General features: G+C 42.9%; 3 protein-coding genes across 15 annotated transcripts in view; all 3 read right to left on the bottom strand.

The window, feature by feature from the left end:
- Positions 1-852: 852 nt before the first annotated feature.
- On the bottom strand, positions 853-3617 carry LOC109295110 (adenylate cyclase type 10-like). The gene is made up of 5 exons (XM_019513766.1): positions 3534-3617; positions 3226-3417; positions 2356-2477; positions 1132-1208; positions 853-1046 (listed from the first exon to the last, which is right to left on the bottom strand). Exons 1-5 carry the CDS (start codon positions 3615-3617, stop codon positions 853-855), a joined length of 669 nt encoding a protein of 222 aa, XP_019369311.1.
- A 101-nt stretch (positions 3618-3718) lies between these two features.
- Positions 3719-6742, bottom strand: LOC109295109 (adenylate cyclase type 10-like). Its single transcript, XM_019513764.1, has 5 exons — positions 6556-6742; positions 5146-5184; positions 4816-4959; positions 4526-4731; positions 3719-3829 (listed from the first exon to the last, which is right to left on the bottom strand). The coding sequence occupies exons 1-5, from the start codon at positions 6740-6742 to the stop codon at positions 3719-3721; spliced, it is 687 nt and encodes a 228-aa protein (XP_019369309.1).
- Positions 6743-8086: 1344 nt separating this feature from the next.
- The window catches only part of NFYA (nuclear transcription factor Y subunit alpha), a 19513-nt gene continuing 7436 nt past the window's right edge, over positions 8087-20163 (bottom strand). For 8 of the 13 annotated variants that reach the window (XM_019514203.1, XM_019514209.1, XM_019514210.1 and 5 more), the window contains 7 exons: positions 19110-19256; positions 17659-17790; positions 16703-16808; positions 14146-14312; positions 13146-13319; positions 12673-12774; positions 8087-11611 (listed from right to left, as the gene is read on the bottom strand). In XM_019514203.1, the coding sequence (XP_019369748.1) occupies positions 11558-11611; positions 12673-12774; positions 13146-13319; positions 14146-14312; positions 16703-16808; positions 17659-17790; positions 19110-19256 (882 nt within the window). In that variant the 3' untranslated portion in view covers positions 8087-11557. The remainder of the gene's footprint in view (positions 11612-12672; positions 12775-13145; positions 13320-14145; positions 14313-16702; positions 16809-17658; positions 17791-19109; positions 19257-20163) is intronic. The other 5 variants (XM_019514212.1, XM_019514214.1, XM_019514215.1 and 2 more) reach the window with 3 other exon arrangements.

Genomic DNA, 20163 nt, shown 5'->3' with positions numbered 1-20163 from the left:
AAAATCAGAAATAAACTTTTGCTTTAAACACAAATGTATGGATATGACTTTTCCTGTTGCTAGTCCAGGGGCAGGCAATTATTTTGGGCAGAGGGCCGCTTACTGAGTTTTGGCAAGCCATCGAGGGCTGCACGACAGGCAGCCCAGGGCAGATAAATATTAATTTTCTAAATTTTTAAGGGCCCTGCGGGCTGGATAGAATGACCTGGTGGGCCACATTTTGCCCACTCCTGTGCTAGTCAGTAGAAACTCCCTTTCTTATTTACATCCTTTCCTCCTTCCTCACCTTGGGGAATATTTTGCATGCTATTAAAGCTGTGAGAACCTATTATTCACTTACCCAGTAAGGGTTGATTTGCATCTCTCTTCTTGGTAAAGCCCGACTTTGCAACCATTCTAAAAGGAGAGATGGCAGAAAAGGAAGAATTAACCTAGTCTGGATGATTTTACACTGGAAAATAAATGAAAACAGAAGATAGACTAACAAGAAGGGCTATAAGCCTCTTCTCTTCACCTCCAAGCAGGCAGAACAGCTTGATAGGCTCATGCGTTGGCAATCCATTCTTAATCTCAATGAAAATGCAGGAGAGCCAGAGAATACTTGAGACTGTGGCTTGGGTAAGACCTGTGCTTTTCAACATCTTCCTTAACAGGACCCTTTTCCATACTGGCATGGCTGCCATTTAGCTGGGATCAAACCAGGATGCATCTTTTTCCCTCCCACCCCCCTTGCCCCAAATGGCAAACGCAGGATGGTCACAACCTCCTGACACCTGTTTTCAAGCTTCCAGGGGTTAAAGAAAGTTTGCTCCTCTCCCTTGCTTTGTAGTGAAAGGAACCCACAGCAGCAGCTTACGGGTTTTTCTTTCTGCCAAGATATTCATACATGACTTCAGAGGTCACAGCATCATTCATCTCCTTGTCTGGAAGCTTTTTAAAGAAACGGCTGGGTAGCCCAGATTTTGAATAAGTCACTTCATCACAGGCTATCAGCCCCGGATACAGCACCAGCATCCTAGCAGCCATCTGTACCTTTGAGCCAACAACTGGCAAGAGAGCAGAGGGAAAGGCAGTGAGAGAGCTCACGAATCCCTATGCACGCACAGGTGACACAACAGAGCTCTATCGTACCTGTGTAGTCGTGTCTAGAAGGATGGCCAACCACTCCACAAAACACTTGTCCACTTGTAATCCCAATGGAAACCAGCCTGAAATACAGCCAGAGCAGTCCCATTGATTCTGTCTTGCCAAAACACCCAAAAGTAGCTGAATCTTCTTCCCTCTTTATGTGTTATTAGTGATCTAAGGCCACCACAGGACTTGCCACTATTTAGGGCTCTTATAAATAGGATTGCCTCCTTTATCAACTAACAAACACGCCGATGAGTTCAATCACTATTATCATGTGCTGATTTTGGAGCAGACGTGGTTTCAGGCCCCTGTCTGTTGGAGACCAAAGATGTTATGACACTGGAGAAATCTTTTCCCAGCAGTAATCCATTATTTGTCTTAAAAAACACCAAGAGAACATTCAGAGCTACAACAGCAAGGTTTGAAAAATCCCTAGGGATTTTAGTTAAGATGCAAATGTTCGTATATCATAGTGCAAGGCAATTTAGCAGGGGGTAGAAAAGTTTTCTTTCTGGAGCAGACTATTTCAGCATTGCAGGGTTTTTGCACAATCCTCTGAAGCAAATGGTGCTATTTGTGGATATAAACAAATGGACAGGCCATTCATAAGTCTGTTAATTCATATGTCCCTAATATATTTATTTTCAGATGCTGCCTCATTATTTTTATTCCAAGCATGAGTGATGTTGTCATTAGCCAAGACCTCCAGCAGCACTACACAGCTCCACTTAACTGAGTCCTATTTGCTCAGAAAACAGTCAGTGCCATTCACAATGGGAGGTTAAAACAAATGAACATTTTCCCTTAAAACTAAAGTCCCGGCAGTTGACATACAACAGCACCTTGGACAGAAGTTGAACTTGGAGAAAATAGACTAAATTAAATTAGCTTGAAAACAGACTTAAAGATAAAGCAGAAAGGGGACCCAGAGTTCCCGAATGTTGTACATCACCTTTCTCTCCTACCACAAATTTGTCCTCGAATATCCCCCAACCATCCTCATAGGAGATCCTGCATTTTTCTTTAGTATGATGTGATGTTTCTTGGGCAACCCACCAGAAAGAAAATGTCATTAACCACTCAGATAGCTAGTCTCCCCAGAATATAACAACCGATTACTGCTGGGTTACTAACAGGGTTCCTCCACTAACTCAAATGACAGACATTTGTCCTGTAGTGCTGACAGTGATCAGCTGAAACCCTACTAATGAGCCACGCACTTACTCAAGTTTCATGTGATTTTCAGAGAAGAAATCAGAGATTCTCATTGCAGTATCTAAGACCCGAGTACTCTCATCCATCCTTTTATCACCTGGCAGTCCAAAAACACACAGAAATGTGCAGCACTGCTTTGGAGAACAGAGACGAGGTTTCCATTAGCATATGAGCAGTAGGTTAACAGGATATGCTAAAAAAAAATTAAACCAGTTGTGCCTTGCACTAGTACAAGTATCAGGGTCTCTCTCAAATTCTAATTAATTTGCATTCTAATGAGCTATTAAAATGGTGCATTGGGCATATGCTCACAAAGTCAGAAACCAATGGAAATGAGAAAATGGATGGTCTGGCGATTAAATAGGCTGGGCCAAGACTCAGGAGATCTGGATTCAAATCCCAACCCTGCAAGATCTCCTGTATGACCTTGGGCAAGTTATTGCATCTCTCTCTGGTCCTCAGCTGCCCATTTATTTAAAAACAAAAATGGGGATGGATATGGGGATGATAGATATTTCTTCCCTTTTGTAATTTAACTGGTTATTCCTTGGACTAGGACAGCATCTTACTGTCTGTATGCCTGACACCTAGCACAAATGATTCCCAAATCTAACTTGATGCTCCTACCTGCTTTTATGTGACAAGTGAACAATAAGAAGTACTGCCTCAAAGTACCACGTATCTATCTCCCTTTGCTTCACAAACCTCAAGTGTTTCTTACTCTCAAACAGATACTACTGTGAGAATTTCCCAGGCTGCTGGGTACCTGGACAGGCCTCTCCTTGCCAGATTTGCAGCATGTCTCTCCGTAGCTCCCAGCGAGATCTTTAGTACTACCAGTTTGTACTGCCTACAGCTGGGGAGCTTCATTGTACTCACTTTGCCAAATGTGGAGATTTTGAGAATTTTGCCTCTCAAGCTCTCTATGGTACCAGAAATGTGCACAGTGGCCTCCTGGATTGATCTGCACAACCCTGGCATTTTTATGCTCTCGTAAAATTGCAGTTTGACAAAGACAACGGTTAATGGCCGAAGCTCAGAGAAAAACTTCAGTGGCTGATTATCATCAATCTGGAAGACAGAGAAGTTCAGGGAAGCAACTAAACCGTTCCACGTGCCTGGGATTTTAACTCTGCCTCACTGTTTGTGGTGGGACTTAGGTCTCTATCTGAAAAAGTATGTCTTACCTTTTCCAGAATATTTCCCACCACAAACCTCCGTAAGGCCTTTTCATGCTCACAACTGGGAGACAGTATCGAGGCATTTCTCATCAGGACTAGGAAAGGAAATAATGCTTCATATTATTGTTTTTTCCTCTTGATAAATAAAAGACATCTTGCTTTTCTTCCAGGGACCTTGTGTTCTTGCTAGCTCAGAAGCTGGATATGGAAAGCTCACCTCCACTGCATGAAAATTTGCGTAGACTGCTGATCCACTTTTCATAGTAAGAATAATCTTGATGCAGGTTCTTCACATACCTCAACTGAGAAAAATGAAATTGTAGGCAAAGTGTAATTTCCAATCCACCCAAAAGGCTTCTCAATAACACAGGCATGAACAGAAGCTAGAATCCTCTATATATCATCCTTCACTATGGCTGTCTCATATATATTGATGCCCAGTTTCACTCAACTATTCCCACACATGCCAAACTTCCTTGCTATACTCAACCCAGTAGAACACATGTATTGTCCAAAGTACTGAAAGCCTCCCACTCCCATTGATTTCAATGGGATCTTTGGGTGCTCAGCTCTTCCAAAAGTCAGACCAAAGGATTTTAGAATGATCTGACCCATTGACCATCCATCAGGAAAGCATAGCTAGCCAACAAAATAAACATATCACTACTCAGAAGCGCTATTGTTGCCACCTCTGGATTTCCTGCAGAGAGAAGACATCCTGGAGCAATTTAAGGCTGTGTACGTTGCACAAGGCAAGGGAACTTAAAATTTCCAAATGCACAGGTCCTCACCCAGCAAGATATAGAAACAGTTGCAACTAGCTAACCTTGAAAAGGAAACCCCTGTGTACACAAGCCAGTCCGATATTTTTTGATTCAAAGCTTCCTGAAGTTAATGAGCGTTTTTCTCTATTCATTTCAATGGGCTTGGAAGGAGGACCACATGATGCTCCTCACTTTTAAAGGTCATGGATAGAAGCATTAAGGGAGCTCCCCTACCTTCACAGCCCTTTGGCCTGGGATCTTTTTTGCTTCTAAAATATCCTGTTTACACAGCTCCCAGCAGTTTGGTGAGAGAATCACCTCCCCAGTCTCTGCTAGGCTTTGCGCAAGCCATGCATCGTCCACCTGCTGGCCAGTCACCAGCAAATACTGACACTTCTCATCCCCAACAATTAGCTGAGAAATGTGACCTGCAGACAGCCCTGAAGAGAAGAGAAATGGGTTAGATGTATGCTTCTTTGGGACCCAGATGGCTAGTATGTATTTCTGGCATCCGGTATAGGTACCAATCTTCAGCTGGAGCTCCAAGCCCACTCTGCTGCAGCTGTATTCAAACCACCACTGCATACTCAAACTGTATTCCGCTACTAGCGTGATGATGTTACTCAGCTGGCTTCGGCTTCCTTTCCAGAGCACCAGTAACACATCCCCTGCAGGAGACACAGCAGAGTACAATGGTAGATTGAGACCAATCTTGCTCTTCTCACTTGTCTTAGGTTCCAGATAACACCAGCTGGAAATATCCCACTGAAGTCAATGGGAGCTTTGCCAAAAATCTGGCTATAAATAATAGCTACCGATGCTCTTTCAAAGGCATAGTTCAAAGCAATGAATACCTGTAAAGTTCAAGATGTCACCTCCATAAAGAAGCACACCTGAGAAAGAGAGAAAACAAATGAGAAGAGAATAATGCCTCCTTCACACAGCTGCTTTCATCCAAAGAGCTTTGCAAAATGTAGGCGGACACAATGACTTCAGCATCACTGCGATAGAACAATTTTATAACGCACGGTAAGACTGCATAACAGTGGGGGGGCATAAAAGGAAGAACCTCATTTCCAGGAAGACCCAGTGGGGAAAACCTTGAAAATTTAAACTTTGGTAGTACTAAGACTCCCTGGTCCATATCAGAAACTTCAGGATAGTTAGAACTATCGTAACAGGGAGTTGAGTGAATACTTTATCCTAAAGAGGGATCAGGGGGCAGAATTCCCACCTGGAGAACCAGCCTTACAAGAAGGACCAGGATTCCTGAAAAGAACATCAGTTTGGCAAACCCAGGTTGGGTCTCCATTTCTTATACTAAGGTAGCCCTAAGCAGTTAATTTCTTGTTCCATCTAAACCTAGGATTGTACTTACTCTGCAAGAGATGTCTTATGAAATTATTGAATGCATCACTGCATCGTAGCCATTGTGTTCCACTAATCCTCCACAGCTTTTCATGGAGAGCAGTGAATCCTACAGCAAACCGAAACAGAAAGCCAAATTTTCAAAGAGAATGCGCCTTGATTGTTGTTCCAAAAAGATACTAAGCAGATGCCCATAAAATGATAAAGGCCAAGGCAGGTCTCAGATACTGCAGTAAAACACTTCCCATTACAAATTCAAACAGAGGGGATTTATGGTGAATTTGGTATGTATGGGAGGAGACGCTGACAGTGCTTTGTAAAGATCTGCATACATCTCGCTTCTAGTTTGCAATGCTACTGCTGTTCCAAGCTGTGGCATTCTTATGAGCTCTATTGTTATTCTTATCCTCGTGACGGCACTGTGGGAGGATTAACACCCACCAACTCCTAGACTGAAAGCACCAGTCCCCTCTCCAATCATGATGTTAAACCAATTTGCACCTTCCTGTTTAATTAGAGCAAAACCCTCTCGGTATGCTGTGGGATTTAGAAGAAATGCATTGAAAACTCAGGAGACCCTTTACAGTAAGTTTTACAAGGCCAGCAACAGTTTTGCGTATAGGACGTACAAGGGGATGTGGCCACAGAGCTTGAAGCTCACTCATGTACCTGGCAGAGGATGATAACCAAAGGGAAATCTTTTCAGTGACAAACGTGCATAGGAACCTGCATAAATAAGATTCAAGGACAGAGCTAAGTTTACTGAGAACAAGGCTGAGAAGTGAGAACACAAGGCAGAATGCCCTTTGGGCTGCTGACAAACCGAGGTGCTAATGGGTGCCCCTCTCCAGAAAGTACAGGCAAAGCTTTGGTACAGGCTCTCCCAGTTCCCTTACCTGTAATCTCTGCACAAAGCAAGACCCCACTGAAGGTCTCTATGGAGGGCAGTGTCCGTTGAACAGAGCAATGATCATTATACACCAGCAGGTCCGGGAGAAAAGCTGCCAACTGCACTAGCCTGGATGGGAAATTCACCCCAGCTGCTTCCCTCCCATTGTGAGGGGACTTGCCAAGAGCCTTCATCTCCTCCACATCCAGAGGAGTCTCGTGTGCAAGTGCCGCTCCCTTTATCTGCCTTGGGACCCTAGATATCGACTCGCTTTTCCCTCGCTGCAGAGGTTCAACTGATGCCACTTCCTTCCTCTGAGGGCACCAGACAAGGTGTCCCATATCCTTCTCTTCCCACTGAGAGGACTTGCTTGGCGCTGCTACCCATTGACCCCCCTGCAGGGAGCAGCTCGAGCTCTCCACATCACCTGGTCCCCTCTGTGGAGGGGCACCTGCTGCCTCCGCGGTTTGAAGGGGCTCATCAGATGCTGCTACCATCTTCCCTTCCATCTGGTCAGAGTCATTCGGGATGCTCATACTTGACCTCAAGGTAGACTCCCCCACTGGTACCATCTCCCTAGCCACACATGGCGGAAATGCCATCATGTTCTTCTGCCCCCAGTCAGAGCACTTCCTTGACCCCATCTCTCTCCAACAAGGGGACCCACCCAACATCCCTGTGTCCCCAACCCCTTCCTGCAGAAACTCATCCTGGGCACCCCACACACAGGCATCCCTCCTACGAACAGCCATCTTGATGCCAAAAGCAGCTCCAAGCAGAAGGCCAACACGAGAACTGATGGCAGCCCGTAAATCACCCCTCTTCAGCCAATCAGAACTCTCCGCCGGAGGGCCGAGCCTCTCAGCGCCTATCAGAATTCTGCATTGTAAAGCCGTGGCCCCTCCACAACCAATCAGAACTTCTTCTGGCCTGCGACCAGTTGGCAAACAGCGGTTGGAACCGTTTGAAATTCCTCTGCCAATGAACCCGCACACCAGCTGAGCCACTAAAAGTGGGGACAAGAAGAGGAGTCAGAATGGCATCTGCCGCATCCTGCAGGAATCCCATAGCGGATGCTTCCCCGGACAGACTGCCACGGGAACATTCAAATGGAGCCAAACAGGTGCAGCGTAACCGATGGCTTGAGGCCACGCTTCAGCAAGACCGTCTGCCAGTGAGTGCCGTGGCTTCATCAGAGCCCCAGCACAGTTTACTCTTCGTTAACAAGGCAGCTCATTTTACAGGAAAGCCGCTGCTGTGAACAAGTGCTGTTGGTAGCGTCCACCACCTCCTCTGCTTAGCCCAAAAGGCAGCAAAAAAATTATAGACAGGAGCTCAGAGTTTATAAATTTATTAGCTGGATAGTGTACACAGTACTTACAATTGCATCTATTAAAGACCAAATACACTTGAAAAAATGCATCATATAAAAAAAATTATAAACTTTTAAACTATGTACAAACTTTGCTTTACGTTACACAAATCCCGATCCACCCCACCCCGCCCCTTCACAAAGTAAGAAACTGCCTTTTTTTTTCTTTTTAAACATGCAAAGCATTGAAATCATTTAGCATCACTCAAGGGTCTTTCCCACACCCCCTTCTACATTTATATGAAACTGGCTTTTGATAGGTTCATTGCTCCAGTCCTTTATGGGTCACACCATCAAGAGTTAGTTTTCCTCGGAGCTGTCGTCACTTCTGTTCTCCTCGTCTGTCCCGTCGTGCACTCCCAAACTAAACTGGAGTTTTTCTGCAAATCGAGGCTCAAACACAAGGTAGGAGTCTCACGCAATCTGGCAGCATTTCCAGTTTTAAAAATTTACTTGGTAAACTCGTATTTTTTGTGCCCAAAAGATCTCAAATTGGTACCAATGTCACTGATGAAACTCTAACTTTAGAATCTAATGTTGCTAAATACAAGAAACCCAAAATAAACTGAAAAGGTATGATAATGGCTCTAAGCCTTTCACACCACATTTGGGTGGAAGAGAGGGGAAATAACCACAAGAACTCCTTATATTTATATGCCCTTATACACATTCTAAAGCTACAGATTCAAGACCCTACATTTGGGCGGCGTGGGGAGAACTTACCCGGAAAAGAGTTCTAGATGTTTTACGAAGGTTTATAAATTTGTAAAGAAAACCAATAAATACTGGTTGGTAGTTACCCAGATACAAAAAGTGTCAGAGTGATAACCTCATTCCCCCGATTTCCCAGCTTTCACAGGAGGTTCTCAGGGATAGAGGTGACCTGTCAGCTTAAAGTAGAAACATTACTGAGAGGTTCCCTCAATCCAGAATGGACGTATTCCCCTTGTGCACATCAGTACCCCAGACTGACAAAATGTACAAAAGCTCTGAAAAATATATTTACAATAATGATGCAAGTAACCGTTCATTCAAACAAAGCCAAATAGCTAAACGTTCCTTCGCTAAGAGTTATGCATTTCCTGAAATAGGGGACACCAGATGCAATACTCAGCAAGGGCTTCAAATATGCCAACTGAAGAAAAACGCACCCATACTCCAATCCGCCAAAATATCTTAAGGCGTCAAACAAAGGCACCAAAGATGCCAACAATGTAAAGGGGCAAGAACAAACAATTTTAAGCAGAAATTCAAATCTTAGGAACAGAATATTTGCGTAGACTTAAAAGGTGATACCCCAATGCCTCCCTGTATTTACAAAAGCAGCTCCCAATCTGTTCAGGAAGCAAACCCACTCTTGCCACAAGCCTGTTTCCATGAATTTCCATGAGGCTTGTGACCCCACCAATAACTACAACTGCATGTGGGATTGCAACTCTTACATTGGGAACAATGGACGTAGCACATAATTAACAAAAGCTAAGCAAAAAACAAAGTGTTATCAACTACCAGAAGGAAAACACTTTAGTCAAGACTGAACAGGAACAACGTTCCTCTATAATTACAGAATCCAGCTGATGTGCCAAAGGCCAAAATCTCAATAGCAATTCTTTCTTTGTAGCTTAACTGTCTGGAGTTCAGATACCTCCCTATGCGGCTGGCCTGAACACTAGCGTTCTTGGTGCTGGAACCTGCTGGCGAACTAAAAAGTTTTAAAAAAAAGGAAAAAAAAAAAAAAATCAGTTGTCTCTCCCTTTTCACCATCCCATTTCTTGGTACTCTCAGGCTTAAGGTTCTTCTCTACTGTTCAGAGGAAAACGTTCTTTTGGTGGCTTTGACTACCCTCTCCTTCCCCTTCACTATTTCTCCCTTTGGCAGAATGAAACTTAACGGATCTCCCACTTCCACCCCCCAACAAACACTGGAGGGAACGATAAGAGAAAATGTGCTCCAAGCAATTGCAATGGTTCCGTCACCTTGAGATAAACTCCTCTGAAATTCAAATGACTTTTCCAGTCCCTTTCTTCACTACATCACCTACAAAAGCTTTCCCTCTCCTTGCTTTTATTTTCAGACTCGTGCATCACCCTTTCTCCAGCAGCAGACCTAGCTACCCTTTCGAGAGTCTAGCTAATTCTAGTGACCCTATTCGTTTTGTCTGTTCAGCTGTAGCAGGGCATGAGCCCTACAGACAAACAGCGGGTCCCATCGCATATGCCATGAAATGAGCAGAGGGCATAAACAGGCAGATAAATATCACCTCTTAGGCAGCTGTATGAACCCAAACATCTACTGGGAAATCTGAAATCTTCAGTGATGGCCCAAATTCAGCATTTGACAATTATGCCCTTATCTTTAACCTAATGGTTTACCACAAATATTCAGCAGGAGCTCAGCTAAAGATCACAAAAAGGAACGTTTTTCAGAAAAACAAACAAAAACCCACCATTCCTTAAGTGTCATCTTCACAACATGAGGATATTTTGTAAAAAACCTGAAGGAGATCACCAAGGTCTGCCTTCATTTATAAAGCAGTCCTTCAGCTAGACTAAGATGCACAGAGTCGAGCTGTCCTCTGCTCCAGCTGCAATGGAGCCATCTTACATACTGAACAGACTCAAGGCATTGTACATAACTCTGTAGGATTCATAATACCAGTGAAAAACAGCCACACCAGGAGATGGCCAGTCCTGCTACTATGAGATTTCAGATTTCATTTCTTTTATAATAACCAAGTACTGAATCAGCAATTTTCAAAAATTAAAACAGACACTGAATATCTATTAGAAGAGTCACTTAGAGGATTTAATTCTTTTCATGCCCGCAGTTGGATTTCTGCCAAAGCATCTGCTGCCATCAACATGCATATCGAACAACACCAGCACGAGGATTATTTCTCCTAATCAGTTTCTCTCTATGCCAGTGAGCCACTCCTTTTACTCCTTGAAACAGATATACAACATTTCAAGTCTCGTAAAGGTTTTGCAGTATTCAAAGCAACTTGACAAAGATGGTTCAACTTTTCCCAGAAAAGATTGCTGTTTACTTATTTTACAGGACGGAGCTTGGAGTACCCCTTCAGTTCTGTCATGCAGTTCCAGAAGTGCAGGTGTAACTACGGTGAACCGTTGTCAGCAAATGAAGTCCAAAGCTGTGAGAAGTAGATGTAAATAAAAAAAAGACTCAACTCGGGAAACAATGCACTGAGATGTAGCCATGTCAGCTAAGGTTGCTACCAGCTGGATTTACTCCTCTGTACAAGGGCCATGGCTCCAAGTGGTCTTTGTTAGCCCTGCTTCTGCATGCCAGATTATTGCTGATCGCTGTGTAGGTGGCTCTCTCACCCTTGGCCAATCTTAGTGCAGGAGATTTAAAAGGCATGGTAGTCAGACCAAAATCCCTGCACTAAAGTAAATGGGTCTACAAAGAAAGTCCTTGTAATTTCTATTTGTTGAGTCCACTGCAGTTAAAATCTCAAACAAACCACTTGCTGAAAAAGTGGGTTTTGTTTGGTAGAAAAGGGTAGGCTACGATATGGCGATTGTCCCATTGAGATTTGCTTGATACATGGGTAGGGAAGAGCACACTTGCAAAAGGACAGGACATTTGTTCAGTTGCTTTTTTCTTCAGCCAGTGGTTAAGATACTCTGATCATCTGTGTCATTGCTTCTTCATTCGCTTGAGTTGGATCCTGTGGGAACAAGAGACATACAAGAACACTGATACCAGTCCCTCACAGCATAGCAAATTGACCTCTAGCAGTGGAGCTTGGAGGGCAGATACCCTCTTTGTCCAAAAAATCTCTCTCTCTCAGACTGACATTTTAGTCTTTTGGGATTGAAATATTTGGCCTTTGGACCTTGCTGTAGGTTACTGTTTGCACTTAGTACTGTGTAAAGGTAATGGACTGGCAGCCCCGCAAGCTTAAATTCTCTATCTGTTCACAGAACAGATACGTTAATTAAGAGCAACAAGTTTCCCGACACAATCCCACCAGTGCGCCTTGAGCAACCTAAACGGACTGTTGCTACATGTGGAGTATTACTTCTTTATCCTTTAGTCCTCTGTGTGAACACATCCACAAAATTCCACAGACATGTTTTATTGCTTCTTTTGGGGGTTTGTTTTTATTTAAAGCACAGGCAGTAGCTGTTTCTAAAGTTTTATGTGTTCTTGAATACCCAGGAAATCCTTCACTCCAGGTTGAGGGCATTTCTTGTGCTTGGAAGGCTAGTAAATTAGATATAGAACAACAAAGGTGAGGCTAGATTATAGCTTCTGACTAAACCTGCAACAGTTCCATGGGAACTGAGATCCTAATGTATAACCTTCAAACCTGCTTACAAGTTTCAGGTGGACAAGACTCGACAAGGCTATTTTTTCTAATCAAAAGGACGGCTTAAAGAGTAAAGGCAAAATCTGCCTGACTGGTAAATAACAACAACTGTCTTCACTATAGAAGAAAAAAATAGCTTTCCTAATGTTACCATATTCGAAGACAGAGTTCCAGATACATCTAGTATACAGAGAAGCTAAGTAATGTGATACCTTAAAACAGCTTGAGTTCCAAATACTGAAACTGGAAGCTTTTCTCCAAACCTAACATGTTGCTCAGTGAGGAAGACAAATGCCATAAACTAGCTGAATAAGCTAATAAAAGCAGCAAACAAAGTATTTCTGAGGTCTAACATGAGAGGTTTGCAAATGTCATTCATGCAAAGAACAATTCATGGAAACAAAGGTATTCCTTACCGACATGTGGGGACTATCCTTTTCCTTTGGAGAGAAGAAACGGCCACCTTCTCCCCGCTTCCTAGCCATTGCATGACGATGTCGGGATTCATGCAAGTATTTCTGCAACAAGAACAAAATATTTTGGGCTCAGTCCAGTATTTCTAGGTCTACACTACACAATAACATAATGAACAAATACGACCAGCCCCTGAACTCTGAAAAACACCAAGTTTGAGAACAGGGTGTATAATAAATACTGATTTACTACACAACAAAATAGATTCTCAACAATTAAAAGTATGGAGAAAATTGCCAACTGGATCCAAAGAAATGGCCTCTGTAAATAAAATCCTGAAGAGAGAAAGACATTAGTGGAACAGTCTTATGCATGTGTACAAGAAGAAGGGAAGGAAAAATATATTCTCTGAGCTAGCCTAAAATATTTTCTGTATCTTTCTCTACAATACCATCCCTTCCACAGCGTGCCTCACCCTTCTTTCTTTGGGGATTTTCCCTTCAGCTTCCAGCTTAGCTCGTGCCTGCCTTCTCTTCAAGATCCGGTGGTACTGCTTGGCATTTACATACAGGGGCTCCTCTTCAAGCATTTCTGCTCCAGGCAAAGGAATCCTCTGGATAGCTGGCACTGATCCAGCTCCTGGTACCATCTGTATAAAGAGAAATACACTTCATAGGCATATAGTTGAGAAAATAAGCTAGACACAAAACTACATGAAGTAGAACTTAAGTTTAAAATTGAAAGGGGACATTAACTGAAGAGCAACCATGCTTGTTCCAAATTAGCAGAACATCAAATTACACACTAGTCTGTGTAATTTACACTACACTACACTTGTAAACTAGTTATTTCAGAAAGAACTACATGTTGCCAATATCTAATATTTGGTTGTGTGTTTTTTTTTCTATGAACAGACAGTACTCAAAGCAAGTCACTGTTTCTTTCACAGTGTAATTTATATTACATACCCAGTCCTTTCATTGCTATTTTGGTGCCTGCTGTATTTGTTCAATTACCTGTGTGTATTATTCATAAGTGTTTGCTGCCACCTATTGGAAATGAAGAGCAAAACACAAAAGGGAGAGCATCTCACCATACATGTGGTAAGAAATTTGCAGGAAAAACTTTCTGCACCTGAAAAAATGGTCTAGGGGTTTTTTGAAGAGTAGAATAGTATGGCCTAGACTCTCCGAAGCCCCTTTAAATAACTTTGCTGAAAATATTCGTTCAGTTTCTGAATCTTCTTGAAGCTCCATAACAAGTAATAGAAGAGAAGCATACCCCATGTAATAAAGCATCTCACAAGTTAAACTTCTCAATTACCAACTTTAAACCCACAATATCAAATTCCACTGAGCAAATGGACTACACAACGTGATGTTAAAACAGATGTCAAAGCAGCGTTTGTAGACAACAAGGTATGATTTTACAGGCTAAATCTAAAAAGAAAAAGAACTAGGAAATTCAGTACGCACCATAACCATTCCACCCGAATTGACCACATTTCCAGCAACCGGTAGCGTCACAGTTACAGTTCCTTGCCCGCTGCTGGTTGTGTTGGTGTTGGCTCCCGTCTGGACAATCTGTGCTCCAGCCAAACTGGCTGCAGGGATGGTGATCATGCCTGTAACAGGGACTGTAACTTTAAGAAAAGAAAAAAAAACCAAAAAAAAAAACAAAAACACGCACACAGAAAGAATGAAGGGAACACAATTAGTCCCACTTCCATTTTTTACTCATTCATCCTTGGATAAAAGTTGCATGCACTTACAAGCCAACTGTTATCATCTGACCATACACCTTGGAAGCACACACCTTTTATTTTGGTTTGCACGCCACATTTGCAGTACTCCAGCCACAGATGAAAGAGCACTTTGCCTTAAATGCTTGGGTTCTCTAGTGACAAACTACCACAAACCCAGAGGTCATACCTTATACAAACATTGAACCACCACATGGAGAACTGAGTTTTGTCTCATAACCCCTTTACGAGTCTCCATGTCAAAAGACTTTTATCCTCTCTGAAAATTAATCTGTTTACAATTTTCTAATACCCAAACCTGCAGTAAAAACAAAAATCTTTTTACCTGCTTCAACTGCAGGCTGGAAACCTGCAGTTTTGTTGTTTAAACCTAACAAAAAAAATGTTAGCCACTTCTGAATTTACTAAAATGTAGGATAAAAAGAAAATAGTTGCATGTATTTCTTATTCCAAATGCTTGGCACCACAGATTATACCACATGGTGTTATCAGCAGGGATCCATAGTTGAATCCGTTTAAAAATCACCAGTTCTCTGATAAAAATCATAAATTCTCCGATTAAAACCCCAGGAATCCTCATTTTTCCAAGATTAAAATAAAATACCACTATATAAATAAATAGGTACCCGTTGAACACAATGTTTTATTGATATATTTACAATTTTAAAGCAGTTTGGAAGCCTACCAATGTTTCAATCACTAAAATAAAATAAATTCTAAATACCTATAAATTTTGGCGTTTGATTATGGGGTTTTTATCATGGAAAATAAGAGCTCCCCCAGCCCCTTTCGCTCACCAGGACATGGGTCCAGCTGCAACTATTGCCCCCTCTACTTTGTGGTGCTGAGCAATCCTGATATGTTGGTGCCCTGCCCATGCTAGGGACCCTCCCTCCTCGCTCAGAGCCACCTGGGCTCTGCCAGTGCCCCTCACTCCTCACCCAGGCAGGCCCCCCAGCCCTGCCAGAGGGCCCCCCCCCATCTGCCAGGGCTACAGGGCCAGTGACCCAATAGCAGCACCTAAGCCAAGGGCGGGCAATTATTTCAGGCGGAGGGCTGCTTACTGAGTTTTGGCAAGCTATTGAGGGCCACATGACAGGCAGCCGGGGCAGATAAATATTAATTTTCTAAATTTTTTTAGGGGCCCTGCGGGCCAGATAGAATGGCCTGACAGGCCACATCCGGCCCACAGGCCGCATTTTGCCCACCCCTGGTTTAAGCCCTGGCTGCCACGACTTGTAGATAGCAGCTGCTGCGGCAGCAGAGCCAAACGTGGAGCCCAGCTTCTCCGCCCCCAATGGGTGGCATGGTTGGAGCAGAGCCCATGGGTGGAGAGGCAGTTCTGGCTGCCCACTGTGGGCTCAGGGCTCCCTGCCCTGCGGCCCTCCCCGCAGGGCCACAGCAGCCAAGCGGACAGGACCTGATGCAGCAGGGCAGGGAGGTTCATGCCGCTGGTGGGAGCCTCACGCCGCCATGGTGAGGCACCCTCTGCCTGCCCAACTACAGCAGAGGTGCTGCCCCCACTGCTGTTGGGTAGGCAGGAGGTGCCTCACCATGGCGGCACAGGGCTCCCAGCAGCAGCACCGAGCTTCCCAGCCCTGCTCTGCCCTGGCTGCTGAGTTGTGAAGGTCCCCGGGAAGGGCCGCAGAGAAGGGAGCCTGAGCCCGCAGCGGGTAGTCCACCCCAGGTACAAATCTGGGGGGCACATACCCCTCATGCTCCCCCCACCTCTGGACAAGCTGCCTGTGGCTCCGTCCCACTCCCCACCTGGGCCCTGCAGCCACACATGGCTCCAGGCCCCAAGCCTCATGCACAACACCAGCCCAATTCCTCCCCGCCTTACCTGCATGGAGCTATGGGAGTTGCTCTCCAGGCTGTCTGACAGCTATATGCACGTGTACCTGCGCACATACATATAGCACCCCCTGCCTGACTGCCCTCCTCTTGCTCACCCCAGCCCCTTCCAGGCTAAAACTGCCAGCCTGCAAGGGGAAACCCACTTTTTTCTGTATTTTTCTCCTTAGATAAAAAGAGAAAATCCAGGTTTTACCATGTTTTTCCACGGCAAACAGAAAACCTGGATCCCTAGTTATCAGTAATACAGTGCATATCAAAAGACAATTCTTGCAGATGCCAACACTAATGACCTATAATATTAATACTAACAAAGGACTTGGAAGCAGACTAAGCATTAACTGGAAGCTTTCAGCGCCAGCCTATAAAAAGACTATCAAATGCACTGTGCTTTATATGCCAAAGCAAGCTCATACCTTGTTGAAGAATGGTGCCATCAGCATTAACTGGCTGATAGACAATGGTCTGGCCTTCTGCTGTCTGTGCCACCTGCTGCCCTTGAACTGCTATTTGCTGCTGGGTCTACATAGAACAAAGAAAAGGACAAATTTACAATCTGTAAGTACCCAAATGTTGCAATCCTTGTACCTATGGTGCCTGCAGAGGTAATACATATGTGGGTTTTATTAAAACCAGACAAACTAGGACTGAGTTTGTAAGGACTAATTTGAACTAGAAATTAGAAGATACAATATACTATCCCAAACCTACATTTAAGTAAGCCTGTTCTACAAAAGGAAAAAAAAAAGAGGAAATAGAATCACTTGACTAAATTTGCAAATGCATTAAAAATGTTTGTGGTCTTATTCTGTGATCACAGTACCAGCCACAGGTTTTTCAGATGTCTTTTCTCAAAGCCATCTCAGAATTTCAAAAATGCCAGCTCTGTACCCATTGTAGTACTTAACATTCTGGGAATATTTTTTTTTAAAGGATGCAACATTCACATTTCATGAAAAATGTGTTAAATGAACATTCAGCTGGAAAAGAATTAATTTAAGTCATAAGCACAAAAGGGCTTCACACACAAGTATGAGCAGAAATGATTACCAGCTTGAGAAGAAGGCAGTATTTCCATTTAACTTCAACTGCATTCTTTATGGTCTAAACATTTCCTTTCAAGGAATTTCCAAAACAACAACATGCCAATATAAGAAACAGCTGGTAAAACTTACAAGCAACAAGCCTAGACATTCTGTCCCAACAAAATAATTGGTAAAAACAAAATCCCATAAGAAATGGAGTTACAAAGGTTGTTGTTTTTTCTCTTGCCACATTACCTGGTAACCTTTACGCTTATAAAGCTATTTCTAACTTTTTCCCTTCCAATTCTCTTCAGAAAAAAAAAATCCTTTCCCGTTAGTGCAGTTACCTGCGTCTGGCCAGCAGTAACTGCAGTCTGTGGCTGCTGAATAATGATTTGCTGGGTCTGGCCCTGTTGACCCTGGACCTGCACCGCCTGCCCACCTTGAATCTGAATCTGACCTGGCTGGACCAACTGAATCTGTGGAAGAAGAGAGTCAGAAAATAATATTAACTAAACCTGTTATTTCTCCTCCCTTTGATCTCATCACCAACATTAAATCATCTTCTGACAACAATTTATGTCTGTCAAAGAATAAAGCCACCATTTCTCCTTTTCCCCAAGCATTTAAACTGGAGAAAGACGATTTAATTTACTCCTGTCCTGGACTTCATAGAAAGGGAGAGACTGCATACCAGTGTCACCCTGTCCCAGTTCAACACTGTTTACGAAATACAACAATCAGAGTGAACTGTTTACTGTTCTGAATACTAGGAATAATTCCTACCTAGATCACAGGGAGGAAGGGGCTGATATATTTATTTAGATGTTTGTGAATTATCATCAAGCATATAATAAAATATCCTGATATGCCCAGAATCGATTAGACTTCAACCTTGCAAGAGGACCTTCTCTCCCTTGGTATACTTCTCATATAAAAAAGTAGGATGAACCTGAATGTTTTCAGCCCTACTTGCTCAAAAACCCCAGGTGCACTCTTTCCTCAAATACACACGCCGCCCAAGGAATAACAACAATACTATACTATATAATGTTTTTCAAAAAAAAAAGAATAATGGAATGTTTTACAAGCAATCATTAGTCAACTCTCTCAACACAGCAAGTTAGTGGTGCGAACACGGAAAAAGCTATCAGCTTCATTCCCAAACCCCATGCTCTAACCACCAAGACTAGATGTACCCATTGAGATAAACACTTTATTCTTAAAAGAAAGAACTACTTAAGTTTTCCACCCTTTAATTCTGAAGAACTGTCACCTAAAAACCAAACACTGCTTTTTATAAAAATACTTCAACCTAATATGTTTTACAAAAAGCTAATCCTATTGCACCCCACAGTTATTTTCTCTTTGATGTAAGTGTTTAAATTCTCCCCCAGCCTTCATACCTTAGAAGCATTCAACTCAAAGCTAATCCGTAAGTGTTTTTCACGGATTTCCACATTTTTAAGGGGAAAAAAACCCAGCATGGACCATATTTTTGGCACAAACAGCCAAATTGCTCAATATGTTACAATCAAAAACTATAAAGAAAAGGCACTGGTTGTTTTTTAGTGGCTCATGTTTGTTAATTTTGCAGCAGCATCTCAAAAATAAACTGCCAATATAAAAGAAGTTTCATTTTTAATATGGAGCTCATACAAAGCTCACCGAGATAAATCTTCAGCTACTTTAGGCTATCATAGCACCAATCTTCAGAAGCGCTATGACTGTTTATATTAGTTGAAGATCTGGCCGCTCAGTTAATTCCTGTGAATTCTGTTTAATTCAGTATTCTGACCTGTTGCAATCCTTGTGTTCCAGAAACTGGGACTTGCATGATTGTCTGGCCCTGACCTCCAGGCACAGCCTGCACCATGATTGGCTGGCCAGTTGATGTGATCAGCTGACCTCCGCTTACTTGTACCATTAATGGCTGACCTTGGACCTAGAAAATGGGAGGAAAACAAACAAACAGAACAATGAAGGAGAATAAGGTAACACGCAGCACCAAACAAAAATGGCAAACATCAAGGCAAATGTTTACCTATTTTAAATGGAAGACCTATGGAAAAAGAAAATGGAGAAATAATCACTAAATTGCTCTTATGCACAACTTCTAATACTCAACACTTCTAAAACCATCTTCATCTTGTGCTGCTGGATTCCATATGTGGTTTTCTTTGTTAGGGCCCAACTAAAACTTCCAAGCCAGATGCAAAACAGCATGTAGAATAAGGCTAAACTCTGTTCATACACTAGTACAAATAGGGATTATTTCCATATACAGCTTGAGACTCCGAATAGCTCAATCTATAGTACATCAGCTGTTCTTATTAAGAAACCTAACAAAAAAAATTAGTAAAGGCTCAAACATCAAGCTACCCCAGTGGATAAGGTTTGTAGGATTCAATTCTCTCTCTAAGCAATTAGTCTCATAGCATCATAATTTCCTGATGTATGCTGCATACAATGTCCTTGGAGCATCTTCTGGCAACTACAGAGTGAAACTTATACCTTTAACAAGCACAACATATGGCTCAGACAAAAAAAAAGAAGAAAGAAAGTAGAGTGGATGAAAACCATTTTCTGGACCAGCAAGACCCTTGGTAAGATTGCTCTAAAAAGTGTACATGTTGGCCTGTAAAATTAGCTTCTGGAAAGGGGGCAGGAAAGAAAGGCAGCAAGGGGAAACTCCATTCAAACATGTCAATTTCTAACAGATACGTCAGTTTAAGAGATCATTGCAAACCAGACTTTGACGTCTTAAGCCTGAAGTGGGGCCAATGGACAACATGATTTCACTCCACTGCTTCTAATTCATTTGGAATTGGGGGGGGGGGGGAACCCCCCTA

This window comes from Gavialis gangeticus, unplaced genomic scaffold (genome assembly GCF_001723915.1).
Source record: "Gavialis gangeticus isolate Ggan-Ray unplaced genomic scaffold, GavGan_comp1, whole genome shotgun sequence".
Lineage (NCBI taxonomy): Eukaryota > Metazoa > Chordata > Crocodylia > Gavialidae > Gavialis > Gavialis gangeticus.
This window is presented reverse-complemented; position numbering and strand designations above follow the sequence as displayed.